Source organism: Thunnus albacares, chromosome 1, assembly GCF_914725855.1.
Source record: "Thunnus albacares chromosome 1, fThuAlb1.1, whole genome shotgun sequence".
NCBI lineage: Eukaryota > Metazoa > Chordata > Actinopteri > Scombriformes > Scombridae > Thunnus > Thunnus albacares.
The window spans coordinates 28,541,165-28,555,611 of record NC_058106.1 but is presented as its reverse complement, the minus strand read 5'-3'; the positions used below and the strand labels follow the sequence as shown (position 1 = coordinate 28,555,611).

The 14,447-nt window shown below is 39.5% G+C and overlaps 1 protein-coding gene across 3 annotated transcripts in view; it reads right to left on the bottom strand.

Annotated features, from left to right (window-relative positions):
* Positions 1-14,447, bottom strand: part of cdkl5 (cyclin-dependent kinase-like 5) — a 47,555-nt gene that overhangs the window by 12,879 nt on the left and 20,229 nt on the right. For all 3 annotated transcript variants that reach the window (XM_044353163.1, XM_044353170.1, XM_044353179.1), the window contains exons 4-13: positions 12,823-12,868; positions 12,594-12,730; positions 12,031-12,151; positions 10,711-10,770; positions 9,676-9,766; positions 6,385-6,487; positions 4,792-4,878; positions 4,264-4,344; positions 3,925-4,100; positions 954-1,780 (exon numbers count right to left, since the gene is read on the bottom strand). In XM_044353163.1, coding sequence (XP_044209098.1) covers positions 954-1,780; positions 3,925-4,100; positions 4,264-4,344; positions 4,792-4,878; positions 6,385-6,487; positions 9,676-9,766; positions 10,711-10,770; positions 12,031-12,151; positions 12,594-12,730; positions 12,823-12,868 — 1,729 coding nt within the window. The remainder of the gene's footprint in view (positions 1-953; positions 1,781-3,924; positions 4,101-4,263; positions 4,345-4,791; positions 4,879-6,384; positions 6,488-9,675; positions 9,767-10,710; positions 10,771-12,030; positions 12,152-12,593; positions 12,731-12,822; positions 12,869-14,447) is intronic.

The following is a 14,447-nucleotide window of genomic DNA, read 5'->3' as shown; positions in this document are numbered from 1 at the left end:
TGTTTATTTTCAGTATTGGTGTCAGTCATATCAGTAATTTATTATAAAAATGTGAAATTTGTCCAACCAAATGTCCAAGATCAAAGGTATTTAATTTAAAATGATATAAAACAGAAAAAAGCAAAAAAAATCCTCACATTTGCAAAGTCAGGACCAGTGAGTGTTTGCCACTTTTGCTTCATAAATTATATAAACAATTGTCAATTAATGTCCTGTTTATTGATTAATTAATTAATCAATTCATAATGACTGTACATGTCACCCAGTTTCTATTTTTGTTCCTCATCAGCTACTGTATTTGCTGTACCAACAATACAAACCGGTGATTTACTGGGAAGTTGTTATAAAAGGTACATTATGCTGCATTCCTGTCAAGTTGTCTTTATTACCATAATTACCAGTTTCCACTCTGTAAATACTGTTCACATCAACATCCAAGTCGGTATTATGACTGGGAAACTCATTCTCATTTTCCTGAAAGCTCTAAAAGCTCTGATGAAGCCAACCTTATAAAACTGACCCTAAATAATACAGATGTCCCTGTAAAAGCAGACAAACGGATGTCTATTAAGTCCATGTTCAAGGTAGTTTAATGTACATTGAATGGATAAAATGTTATATTGGCCATGCACTGTATTTTTTAACACTAACATGACCAATTATGCAATCATACAACTGCTTTGAACACTCGCAAGTTGTACAAATGGGAGTCTTTCATTACTGCCATACATCTGACATAACATGAACATGACATTAGTATTATGTGCAGCAATTCCTTCAATCCGAGACAATTTTCTATCTGGGGAGCCAATAAAAGCAAACTCGACATTGACCTACATTATGATATTGGCACATTTATTTATGTCTTGTGCATTAAAGACATTTGAGGCCAAAGCCAAGTCTCCATTCTTGATTCAGTGGACGATTAAGTTGAATCTAAAATACAAGCCTACCTGGTGCCATGGATTTATGTCTCGATTTGTGTCTGGAGGAAGAGTCAAGTGTGCTGCTCTCCATACGGACGTTGCCGCTGCTACGAGAGGCGGGGCTATGCCCGGAGCGATCACTGTGCCGTGCAGAGGGGCTGCCGGGTGGCCCTGGAGGACCTGAAGGGGTGTTGAGGTCTAAACAGCTAGCAGGGAAGAAGCGAGCGCCAGGTCCCACGCCAGCTGTTGTGTTGGAGTTTGGGTCATCTGGGTGGAGTCGGCCATCGCTGAGGTTCCCTACAGATTTGGCGTCACTCAGCGCGCTGTGGCTCTTGGACAGGCTGAGATAAGACGCTGAACTTTTAGAAGAGGAGGACATGGATCCATGAGCAGAGTCGGCCATACTGTGGGCATGTCGGCCATGTTGTTTCTCTCCTCCAGACTGCAGCGTGTTGGTCTTGCCTTCCAGGAAGGTGTGGCGGCCGGCCTGCTGCTGCTGAGAGCGGGAGGAACTGGGCTTGCTGTGGCCGTATTTCGCCCCGTGTCCCTGGTCTGACAGCTTTGGTGAGGGTCCTAAGCTGAAATCAAACTCTGTCTTGCCTTTGACTTCTTTAGGACTGAGGAGGTGTGGCAGGTTGTTATTAGCCAGATCTTTGCTGGATGAGGCAGAACGATTCAGAGTCTGGGACATGTACTGGCTCTTGGGGTGGAGCGTAGGACTTAAACTGGACGGGGCTGGTTTGTTACCATTGAGGAAACTCTCGTTGCCAAGGTGATGGAGGTCTCCATGGCGAGGGAGGCTTGAACATTCTTTGCTGTTGGAGCGACGGTGGCTCGTGCTTTTACTGTGACTCCTGGAAGGGCAGATAAGGGGATGTTTGTCAGTATGCTTACATTGTATTAGACTTCATATTTAAAACAGCCTTATTTGACTTTGTCCACTTGACGACAGCTAAACACTCTGTAAACACAGCATTGACTTTTTATCACCCTGTTTACACATCCACCAGACACGGAGCAACATTAATATTCATTTGCAGTTGTGTTTGTGTCCACTTGGTGAATGTAAGTCCAAAATTCGCTCTGCTTTTAGCTCATTGTTGGTATCAAGCGGGTAGCCAAGGGGAAGGGAAGGCCAATGCAGAAGTGACGTAAACCTGCATTCTTTCTAATGGCCAGCAGGGGGCAACGCCACTACCTCCAAAAAGAAGTCTGTTTGTATAGAAGTCTATGAGAAGTCTATTTCTCACTTCGATTTATTATCTCAGTAAACACTTTCCTAATACGTTTATGGTCTCAATTGCTAGTTTCAAGTCTTCTTCAATACAGCATTTTAGTAAATTATGGTCCCATTTAGAGTAAAATAGACCATAAAGCAGGGTATGCTTTAGGGTGTGGCTACCTTGTGATTGACAAGTTGCTATCACGGCGGTGTGTGAGGTGCTGTGGTTGGACCCTAGGGAGCTCCTCCCCAGCTCCACGCTCTCGTCCAAATATGGTCACTTCTCATCACTTCTGGCTCCAAAAAACCAAGATGGCGATGATCAAAATGCCAATCTCCAGGCTTCAAAACAGGAGTCCACACACCAATGAGTGATGTCACAGTGACTATGTCCATTATTTTTATACAGTCTATGGTTGGTATCCACCAACTCCGAAGGGAACGCTGGCTCTTTAGCTCCTTTACTGAAAACAGTTGCCTGCAGCCTTCTTTGTGGGTTCGTCACTACGAGCGACATCTTTCCCATTACATCTAGTCATTTAAACCATTGTGTATACAAAAATTGTTTATAGTAGCTTTAAGTTCTCACAAGAACGTGATCTTCATGGATGGAAACTTTGTTTTCTTTTATGCTCATCAAGTTGTTGTATACCCAAAAGAACACTATTAACCTAAAAATATTCCCAAAAAATCAAGTTAGACCAGCTCAGCCTTTCGTCCAAACATCCTACAACTGACTGACTGAGAACCAGTTCAAATAATACTTGAAAAAATTCTATACCTTAAAAGATGGAATAAATGTATCCTTGGAGTGGACACCTTCTCATCTCTGGCAGCAATGATAGCAGCCATTATTACCAAACATGGTGTCACCCATGTCTCTTCTTAGACACTTCCCTTACCTCTCTGCCAGTCTGGGACAATGATTGGCCTGAAGCCACATGACCATATACCCAACCCATCTTTGTACATGCCTCATTGGCCAATATGTGTCTGGATGTACATGATTGGTTGTCTTTTATATTTTTTTTGCCTTTTTGCTTCATACTTAACCTACTTTATTTAAATGTTGTTTGTTTTACGATGACCCTGATGGAAGCCACAAGCCGAAACTATTAATAATAAAGTCTAATAATAAAGTTGTTCTATATACTACAAGTGTTGCTGGAGTTTTGACCTCAGCAGCCATAATTAGAAATTTAGGATTTATTAACATGTCTAATGTTTTATCTGAAAGTCATATTATTTTGTACAAAAAAGGAACATGATTGTGTCCGTACCTGCAATCATGTTGTATAATTGTAATGGTTGTGTTTTTTTCAGCGAGCTCCAAATGACATATCCTCTAAAAGTTATTCTGTTGATCATTTATAGTTCTATAATCATAAAAATTGGATGATATAAATGATGATAAAGATCCCCTATGTAGGTATGTATGTATCCCCTGAGATTTCCTGGTCATCCTGTAACAGATTAACTTTCAGTATTTCTAATTCCTAAATTTACCCTGTAGTTCACAGCTGCCCTCAGATTTGTCTGATGTTGTCGATTTTGCTATAGTGACACTGTTATCCCTTTTAATATCTCTGGTTGTATGATTGTGGTATGGTATGGTTACTTTATCTATAAAAGGTTAAGCAATTTAAAAAAACAATATCATGACAAAATCAATATTGCATAATGTCTATTAATATGTATCCAAGATGTCTCTGTAAAATGACCTCAGGTACAGTGTACGCTGTGACAGAAGATGAAAATTAGAGAACGTAGTTTGACCTTGTAGGAACTGTGTTTTCTCCGTGATGGTGTGTTTTCCTCTTGGAGGAGCGCGGCGGGTTGGGAGAGGCAGGAGGAGGCCTCTCTCTCTCTATCTGCCTCAGAGGCTGGAAGGCTGGATGGTTCAAACTCTGCTCCGTCAGATAACGCTCCGTAGGGTTTAGCAACAGCAGGTTCTGATGGGGGAAAGACACACATATGATGCAAAGAAGGAACATTTACTACTGGTTGTGCAAATATAAGGTATAACAAGAAGATATGAGGATAAGCTATATACTATACGAGGATAAGCTATATACTGTAACATACACACATGTATGTGTATTCTTGGTATTTTACCTTCATCAGATCCAACATCAAACCGCTTAAGATGCCTTGGTACCTTCTCTCCAAAGTCTGAGGATGAGTAACTGAGGGAAACTGACACACACAAAAAAAAACATTCAATCAATTTAATATCAAAACTTAACTTTTTTGTGCATAGAAAATTACTCTTTTGATACAGTAGACGTTCCAGCCCATAAGAAGAAACGATCAATTGAAATCACTGGATCACACTAAACAAACTACCAAACACACACTCGCATTAACACACACTCACACACAAAGTCTTTGCTCGGCCTTCTGGGACATTTTCTCTCGCTGCTAAACTGAACACCAACCACTTATCTCATGAGTCATAGCAATCCACTCAGTCATGGTGCTGGGAACGCTGCCACAAGAGAGAGAGAGAAAGAGAGAGAGAGAGAGAGAGAGAAGGAAAGGAGGTAAAAACAGAGAGGAGGAAGAGGAGGAGGGGGAGAAAGAAGGAGCAGAGAAGAGGAACAGAGGCGACTACAGGAAAGACAAAGGATGAATGTTTCCTACCCTGATTCCATGAAAGCGAGGGTTGTTGTAGAAGAGTTTCATCTGTTCAGCAGGAAGTGGCCCCAGGACCTTCTGGATGGTGAAGAGCTGGAGAGGAAATTAAATAGCATTATAATTAATAGTATGATATATAGTGTGTGAAACCAATAATTATGTTTAAATATGGACTTAATCACATATAATCAGTGACAATCAGTTGTAACTATACCTTACTTGAATATTTTTTGTTATATTTATGAAATTTGAAACCTGCGTTAACTGATTTTTTTTGGCAGAAAGAATCAGTTTTTAAGCTAATATGTTGAACTTGTTAGCAAACAGTTGCTTCTTTACACATCCAGCTGTTACAGAGCAACATTGTCATTTATTTGCAGCCGAGTTTCTGTCCACCTGGTGAATGTAAGTCCAATATTCACTCTCTTTTAGCTCTGTTTTTGCTCTCTACCAACTCCAGAGGGAAATATCTGGCTCTTTAGCTGATAAATGCTCCACTATTTTCACCAGCACTAGCTACAGCTAACTGTGTCTGTTTGCTGTTTGGTGCTGAGCAGGTAGCGTACAGTGGATTGTTAGAGTTTTTTCTCTGAAAACAGCTGCCTGCTCCGGCTGAAAACGGCACTATGAGAGAGGTGACAGTGAACCAAAACAGTTAAATTGCAGTCAGACAGCTAAACAATGAGCTGAAAATATAAAGCTCCGTAAAGCGAAGGGGAGCTGCAGATTCGGGTGATAATTCTCTGTAGGTTCATCACTACAAGCGATGCCTCTGACATTACCTATCATCATTTTATACATTCTTATTTTTAAACATATTTATCATAGCGGCTTTAACAAAGGCTGTAAAAATTACAGGGATATTGAGTTTATTCTTGACTTTGGATACAGCAGCTGCCAAAACAATCTCACCTCAACACTAAACTTTTAAGTCCTCAGACATACTCAGAAAGAAAAACTGATAAGTGAACATCTACATTTCCATGACAACTGGGCAAGCGCTATCTGCTATTGAAGATCATGTGAGGTGATAGAAAGCTCCAGAACAGCAAACGGACCTTGAGGTGAGACAGCTTTATGAATTGTATGAATAGCACTGTTGTCCCTGTTGATATTTTTGGATTAACTGTAATCGTGTTGACCTTTCTTTATGTTTTAACTGCATTTGAGCAGATCACACTTTATGATTCATCTGATTTTAACTCATAATATTTTCACCCAGCAGTGAAAATACTGTTATACTAAGCTTTATAGACCCCATCACAAGAAACAATATTCCTTTTAAGACCTGTTATTGTGGAGATACAATGATAAGATTGAGATACACTGGGATGGAAAAGGGGATACATACAATAAATATAAAAAGTCTCATGGTGGTTTGGGATTAAAGCTGCAACTAATGATTATTGTCATTATTTAATCATTTTTAATTAATTACTAGAAGAAAGGCTACAAATTCCCACACGTGAGAAGCTTGGACCCCCAAATGTTTGGCAGTATTATTTGATAAATTGATTAAAGTGAATCAATCAATTATTAAAACTTATTTTCTGTCTGTATTTTCTTACTTTTTTTCACCACTACTATGGGCTCACCAACCTGATCAATCTCACTTTCCCCTGGAAACAAAGGCTGTCCGTCACTCAGCTCCCCGAGGATACACCCCACCGACCACATGTCCACCGCTTTCCCATATGGAGCCCTGAGATGAAGAGAAAAAAAGAGACAAATAGATGATTTATGTGCGTCAAACCTATGACAGCACATGACGACCTTGCCTGTTAGATGGCAGGGGTGATGAGGGTGAAAATGAGAATAACAGGGGCGAAAATGAAGTCCCGCAAATGATTGTGAGAATGACAGTGATAATGATGATGGGTGTGACAATATTGTCGGTGGCGGCACCGGAAAGTATAACGGCGGGCGCTGTGTTACTGAAGGAGACGCTCATAAAGAAGATGGTCATTTCTGAAGGAATGGAGCTGAGGAGTCTGGTGAGAAATGGCAAGGGATCTGGCAGCAGAGAAGCAGAGGAGCGGTGGTGTTGGAGGGAGAGAGTATTTGAGTGGGCGGCATTCAAACGCTGTCTCAATAAATGTTCCAGGGCATTTACTAAATCAGGCTACAGCAGTGAGGCTGGATGACGTTCAGCTGTCTCCAAGCTAGAATGGACATTCAATGCAGCAAAAGCATCAAAAACAACTGCGAAACCGAAAATTTGATCTCAGGATACATTGTGTACACAGCGGTTCATGTCGTCATGCTGTAAAAGGTGAATCATTGCATCTGCTTCGGGAAACAGTAACATCTGATTGCACATGATCTGAATAATGGTAGCCTCTTAACATCCATCCTTTTTTTTTTTTTTTAATTTTCACCTATTGGCATACCCAAATGGAAAAGCTTATAACAGAAGAACTATAAAGGCCAAGATGCATGTATTAGGCTTCATTTGAATGGTAATATCTTCTAGTTTCTGGAAATGTGCTTGTTTAGCATGTGGCTAAAACACAACCAAAACTACATCTTTTCAAATGTGGCTCAAAAAAGTGTTTTTTGGTCCTTGTCTATAGTGAGTCATACATGAATAACAATGACTAGGACATGCTTTATGCCAGAACTATGCAGACATATCACCACATACCTTCTACATCTTGTCAACCACACCTGTATAAAATTCCAGACCTCTCGGCCTAACCTTATGGGAGCTAGTTTTTAGTTTCTGGTGTCACTGGTGTCTCCGAACCTCCAAAACGTCTCCAAGTGACCAAATTGTGCCAATTGTTTTTATTCATTACTGCGTGATACTAAGCTGCTTACAACTGGCTTAAGCGGGTCGCCGGCGACCCGGTGGATGTTAAGATGTTAATGAGGATAAAAAAGGTGAACAGGGAAACTTATTTATGGACACACATGAGATGTAATATTACCAGATGGGTGACTTTTCCACATACAAGAAAGCTACAATTAAACCAGGACTTCATGAACCTTTTCTTATCAACAACAATATGTGTTGATAAGAAACCAAATACAGTAGATCCACTTTAGACTAAATTTAATACAATCTGAAATTCAATAAAATGTAATACAAAGTCATTTTTTAAGCAAAAACCACCAACACAGAACACTCTCTGGTTTTAGTTTATACAATATGAATATTTGCTGCTTTTCTCTTTTACATAACTGCCTAACTGGATGTTGCCTTGTGCTTTTTTCCATGCTGTATTTCTGTAATTCTGCTATTTCTCTGTATTCTGTACACACAACATCTACTGAAGGTCTGTCCATCCTGGAAGAGGGATCCTTCCTCTGTTGCTCTTCCTGAGGTTTCCTGAAGGTGTTTTATCGCTCTACAGATTGTAAAGCCCCCTCAGGCAAATTTGTGATTTGTGATATTGGGCTACATAAATAAAATTGACTTGACTCCAGGAAATGTTTTCTATATTCTGATGTTTTATAGACCAAATGATTAACAATAGCTCGAGAAAATAATCTAAAAATAATCTGAGAAGCTTTCTCTCATATTATTGCTGTCCTGTGAAAACCATGTATCTCTAAATTTTGTGATTGTGACTATTTCAGATAAACTGAAGGACTACTTGTTCCTTTATGGCTTGAAAAAATGCACCTTCTTCTTCAAATATATAAACAATTAAATTACCCGCTGGATTATCTAAGAATGCATCATTACAAAGCTGATCAAAAGTTGACGTTTTGGAGATACATGGTTTTCACAAGAACGTGACATGACTGGACACGCAATAGTAAAGCTGTACTGAAGGTGCAGTGATTTATTGGAAATAACAACCAAGAGCAGAGTCGACATTTTCATGCATTTTCTTATTGGAGTAACTTCCATGGAGTGATCATAACCTACTGAAGAGCAGTTTCCAGTTTAGGAAACCACTGGTCTAAAGTACTAATATTTTTTCTGGTACTCTACAGTATATGTAGGCTAAGTTAATATGATTTAGTATCTGGTGCTAGGGATGCACTGATCTGCTATGCCAGATTTTTATTGGCACCGATACTAATCTTATTACCATGTATCGGCCAGATGTGACCGATCCAACACACAGTTTCCTCTTTTGCTTCCCTTTTAGTAGCATTATGGTTGTTAAATCACATCTAGTATCACATATATTGTGTATCAAGTTGTTGCAGCTCTTAATTGAAGCTCTATGATGTACATTTATGTCTTTCATGGCTGCACCAGTCCATCAGATGGAAATATTCTCCATGTCAGCTGCAACATTTCCCCAAAATTCAACCTGATACATTTGGAATCTTAATTATTAAAATTCAGTGTTTTCACTATCACCTACCTTCATTCAGTCATGGCGGGCCGCTGACTGAAGTTATTAGTGCCGCAGCAATCCCTCATGTTACATAAAAATACGTACAGCTGGTTATATATTTTTATGATGGTGGTTTTATGTCATGTGTGGTCTTATTGCCTTTGTTATTACTCTGTGTTGTTTATTTGTTAATCTACGTATTGTGGAAATGCAGTATGGAAGTTGTCAAATATCCCCATGGGGACAAATAAAGTACATCTTGATCTTGACCTTGATTTTATATTTGGGAAATGAGAGCACTGGTATAGGATTGGTGCTCTGTATCGGCAGATATCCTGAATTAAGGTGCTGGAATCAGTATTGCACCCTCATCTGATATAATCACCCATTAAATAATCCACCCATCTGGTGCTCTGAGAAGATAAAGAAATAAATACTGAGAATTATTTGCATCAACCAACAGAACAACGGCCCTTTTTCTCTCCCTGTGTCTCACTGTGTCTCCCACACACACACACACACACACACACACACACACACACACACACACACACACACACACACACACACACACACACATATACAGACTCACCCCAGCAGCAGCTCAGGTGAGCGGTACCACCTTGTGGCCACATACTCAGTATAGTTGGCATCTGTTCCTTCAGACAGGTTACGAGCAAAACCTGAGAAACATGGAAATTACAAATAAATTAATAAATCAACCAGACCTGATTTTGTATGTTAGACATCCAGTAGACAGCATGCAGACTATTTACAATCCTTCACATGAGGGAAAAAAAGTGGATAATTAGTAAGAATAAAGTAGGATCAACATTCAAATCGTTTGGACAGCTACAGTAACAACATGGCCATCATCCCATGTGACTGGACTCTAATTGGTTATGTCACTGCAGGCGGGCTGAGACTGTGTTTTAGATAACTGGTGTACAGAGAGTCCATTTTAAGCATGAAAAATCACAATAAACAGAATGCCAGAACCAACAGTGAATAACAAACAAATCTCACCCCAGTTGACTCAGTAGGGTTGCAAAAACCAATTATGCAAAGCTAACTGACCGTGTGATTTTGCAAAGACTCATCCAAACATAGAAAACGCACCTGGGAAAATGCAAAATGACAAAACGATGTCGTAGCAGTACGAGTTATTAGACTTTTACAGGGGAGACAGGTGCCTAACATTAACCTGACTTTAATGAGATACGCTTTTGGCAAATCAATTGTGATAACAACCATGACAGTACATTTTATGGTGCCGGTTGGCTGCTTTCCAGTGGCAGAATTTATCCTCCTGATACACAACTTACAAGGTGACAAATAATGGTGGGATTTTTCACAGCAAACTGAGTCCAAGAAATCAAATTGGCAAAATTAAATCACAGATATAACAGCAAAAATCACAACTAATAGGACAGCATCCCAATGAATTTGCACATAAAGAGGGATGTTTAATGAGTCACCATTCAGTCTGTAAAACAACTATGTTGATTTAACAAGCAATTACCTTACAGAGAGACTGTGTGGTTTTACTGCACTGCGCATGTAAGTCTCAACAACTCAGTGTGACAATATGGCTGCTATAAAGAACAGAAGAAGGCCAAAGACTCACCAAAGTCACAGAGTTTGAGAACATCCTCCGAGCTGATGAGGAGGTTCTCTGGTTTGATATCTGGAGGAGAGATGCAGACATAAACCTGTTAATGATGTTTTAATCTTATCACTATCCTACAATACTCCAGTTCACTGTAATTAAACATGATGTCCATCTTTCTTAATGATAATCAGTCAAATGTACAGTATATGAATGTGGTTAGAGAGTGAGTTTGTGATCAGAAGGCTACTGGCACAAATATTTTTCACTTCCTTTGACTAAATTCTCCTGTCCTGAGAAACTAAGGTAGATTTGCTCACCAGCAAGAAACGTTAAAGTGCTGAAAGACTCTCAGGTATAAATGTGTGTTTATGTGTACATATAAAGACAGAATAAACATACTTAAAACAAGTAATTTGAAGTATTGACCAAAGTAGCTGGCTAGCTATATGGGATGTTGACCCTTAATCCTGCCAACTAAGCTCTGATTGATCGACTGTTTCTTGAACCAGCGTTCAAACTGGCACGACACCAGACTGATTTGAATCTTTGTACAAATCTGAAATGTGGGCAGTGATCCAAAGGTCTGGAACGAGGTTACCTTTAAAGGGGACATGCCACGCTTTTTTGGAATGTCCACAAATGGTCGTCTGTTGGTAGCCTTTGTTGCTAAGGTTGTTGCTAAGGTTGTTTGCCTTGTGCACTCACATTTTTTGGATCAGATTCGGACTTGAGTGGATGTATTTGAGAAGTTTCCATTTTGAGTAAAGAATGAAAAAAGACGTGAAATCCTACTACTGCTGTTTGTATATGTAGCCTCCAGAGCTGCTGAAAGTCAGCTGAGAGGCAGCTACTGGAAGCTAACCAATGAGAACAGAGTGGGCTCTTCGAGGCCTTAAAGACATAGGAGCTAAAACGGCCTGTTTCAGACAGAGGCTGAACTGAGGGGCTGCATAAAGGGCCAGTATAAGATAAATGAGTTTTTGAACCGTAAATCATGCAAAGATATTCCAGTAGAACCCAAGAATATAAATAGAGACCTTAAATATCTACATTTGCTTTTTTGTTTTCTTTCTTTATAATTATTGAATGTTAGTCCCCTAGTCCAGTGTCCCCAATATCTCCTGTTTCAAGAAAAACTTAATTAAACTTAAAAACTTAATTAACTTAAATTACTAATAAAGTAAGATCTGAAACAGAAATGATCTCTTCAAATCACTTGAATCATTAGCAGATTTCTTCCCTTTTTTATGTAAGAAAAATGTCATTTTAAGACTCAACACCAGACAAAGTGGCATGGATATTTCTGCAGTATAGAAATAAAGATAAACTCTTCACCTCTGTGCACAATCTCATTCTTGTGACACCAGTTGATGGCTTTGATGAGCTGGTAGATGTAGCTGCGGACTTTATCAGGCGGTGCACCGTTGGGCAGTTCCTCTAACAGCTCCAGCATATTCTGTAAAAACCACAAACAACCACTTACACTGAGGACAGAGCTTGGAAATGTAGCCTTGTGGGATACACATAAAATAAACTGCTTGGCATGGTGAAGTGCTTTAAAATATGAATGCTGTTGAGCCTTTTTCAAGTATTTCCTAGATAATTTATAAAATGGGGATTCCTCTCCCTGGTCTTAGATTTTTTTTTAACCTTGACAGGGGAGTGACACTCCAGCGAGGGGATACCAGGCTAAAATGACTAGATATCAGTATGAAAATAACACCTGTCGTGAAATAAACACTTGGCTGGATACCCTGGCAACTCAGTGGGGAATACCATTATTCACCAACAGCATAGTTCATGTGTTGCCATGGTGATGCTGTTTTATGCTTAACTGAGCAGTCTCAACATCCTGAAACTTAGAGTCTAGATACAGCAGAATAGAAATTTTTGCTGACCCTCTCAACATATTCAAACACAAGGTAGAGTTTCCCCCTCCTGCGAAAGGCTTCCTTCAGCTCGACGATGTTGTCCTGCTTCAGCGTCCGAAGCATCTTCAGCTCCCGAAGGGTCGTCTCCTTGACCTCCTCATTTTCTGTGCGGAAATTAAAGAGACAGTAATGATACTGCTGCTCGGTCTTTCCTCTTTCTCTCCCTCCCTTTCTCCCTCGTCGCTGCGTCACTCACCTTCACTGTCTTTGAACTTCTTAATGGCCACCAGCTCGTTGGTTTCCTGTGAATAAATGAGGAGCGTGAGTTGTGTTAAGACAAAAGATCCCAACGTATGCACTTAAAGAAAGCTCCCAGCTGCTTTCTAAAGAAAACCACTATATAGATAGATAAGAACAAAAGATGAAGAGGAGAAATAAGAGAAACAGTAAGAATATTTAAATGCATTTCCAGTACACCAACATAAGAGTCAGTTATTTTACCACAGGGCACTCGCACACAAAAAACAGCACATCCTTGGCTAAGATGCATCTTAGGTCTTCTCCAGCTTTTTGCAGGTTGCTTGATTGACCTTGCTGAATTTTACAGGCTGGTGTGACTGCAGATTCAGAGATTTACCATAGCTTTGTTTCAAAGGCTGTGATGCACCAGCAACTGAAATGCTCTGTTTTTAGTTGTTGTTTTCAGAGAAAACAGTTACAGTAAAGGATAAGTTCACTGTTGTGTTGTTCCTAATCATATAGTATATTTGTGCATACAGCAAATTCCCAGGTTGTGACTGTGAAACTTATGATTCTGCAGCAGCATTCTCACAGATCTTAAACACAGTCCAAGTTGATGAATTGTCTTTGACTTCAAAACCATCAAAAATCATTTTGCAGTCACAGGACGATCACACATATGCATATAAGTTCAACAGTCACAAACGGCACTCTTTATGGAGATTTTAGTGACTGAGAGAAATCATGGTCTCACCACTCTTTTTCATATAGAAAGATATGAGACTACTACTCAGAGCTTCTCGTTGCTGAAAATTATATTTAGAATGGGTTTTGAAGGTTTAAATGATTACTGCACTGGACTGTGTTGAAGCACAGTGAGAAGCTGCAGCAGAAAGGAAATCATGAAGCCAATGAACTACGCATGTTTAGAAATTATGGGAATACGTTTAGTGAATGTGAACATCCACTCCAGACATGTTTTAAGATGTATGTAAAACACTCTACTTTGAATAATAATGTGTGTCTAATATGTTTTTTTTCCACAAAATCTTCATTAATCCTCACCCTCTCCTTCATTAAAAATTCCAGATCTATTTATATGCAAATATTGCTTATTTCACAAGTTTAACTGCTTGTAATAAATCCATAAATCCAAGTTTCCACATCACACCTGTATAAGTTGCATACTGGAGCACGACTGACTCTAAACTAATTGTGATGTCACAAATCCTGCTCATTAGCCCCTCAAACTCTGATTTTCGAGCACAGAGAAACTTTCCACTTTCAGTAGATTAATGTGAAAACAGCCTTCTAGTGTCAAACTCTGCACATACATCATTCTGCACAGTGAAACTCAAACATCCAACTGACGTAACAAGAAGAAAAACACATTTTTTAACTGGAGGGCTACTTTAAGTGACTAACGATTTGCATCTAGCAGTCTGGTCAGAGCTTTGGATTATAACTGGGTGGATGGTTTTGTCAAGAAATTGGTGAGGAAAAAAGATCTGGATTAAGGTATGATTACAGCATGGCTGGGTTAATATACAGTACAGTGCAGAAGCTTATGAGGCCACATAGAAACCCTGACATATGAGGAGGAAGGCTAATGGGTTGGGATGAAAAATGCATCATGTTAAG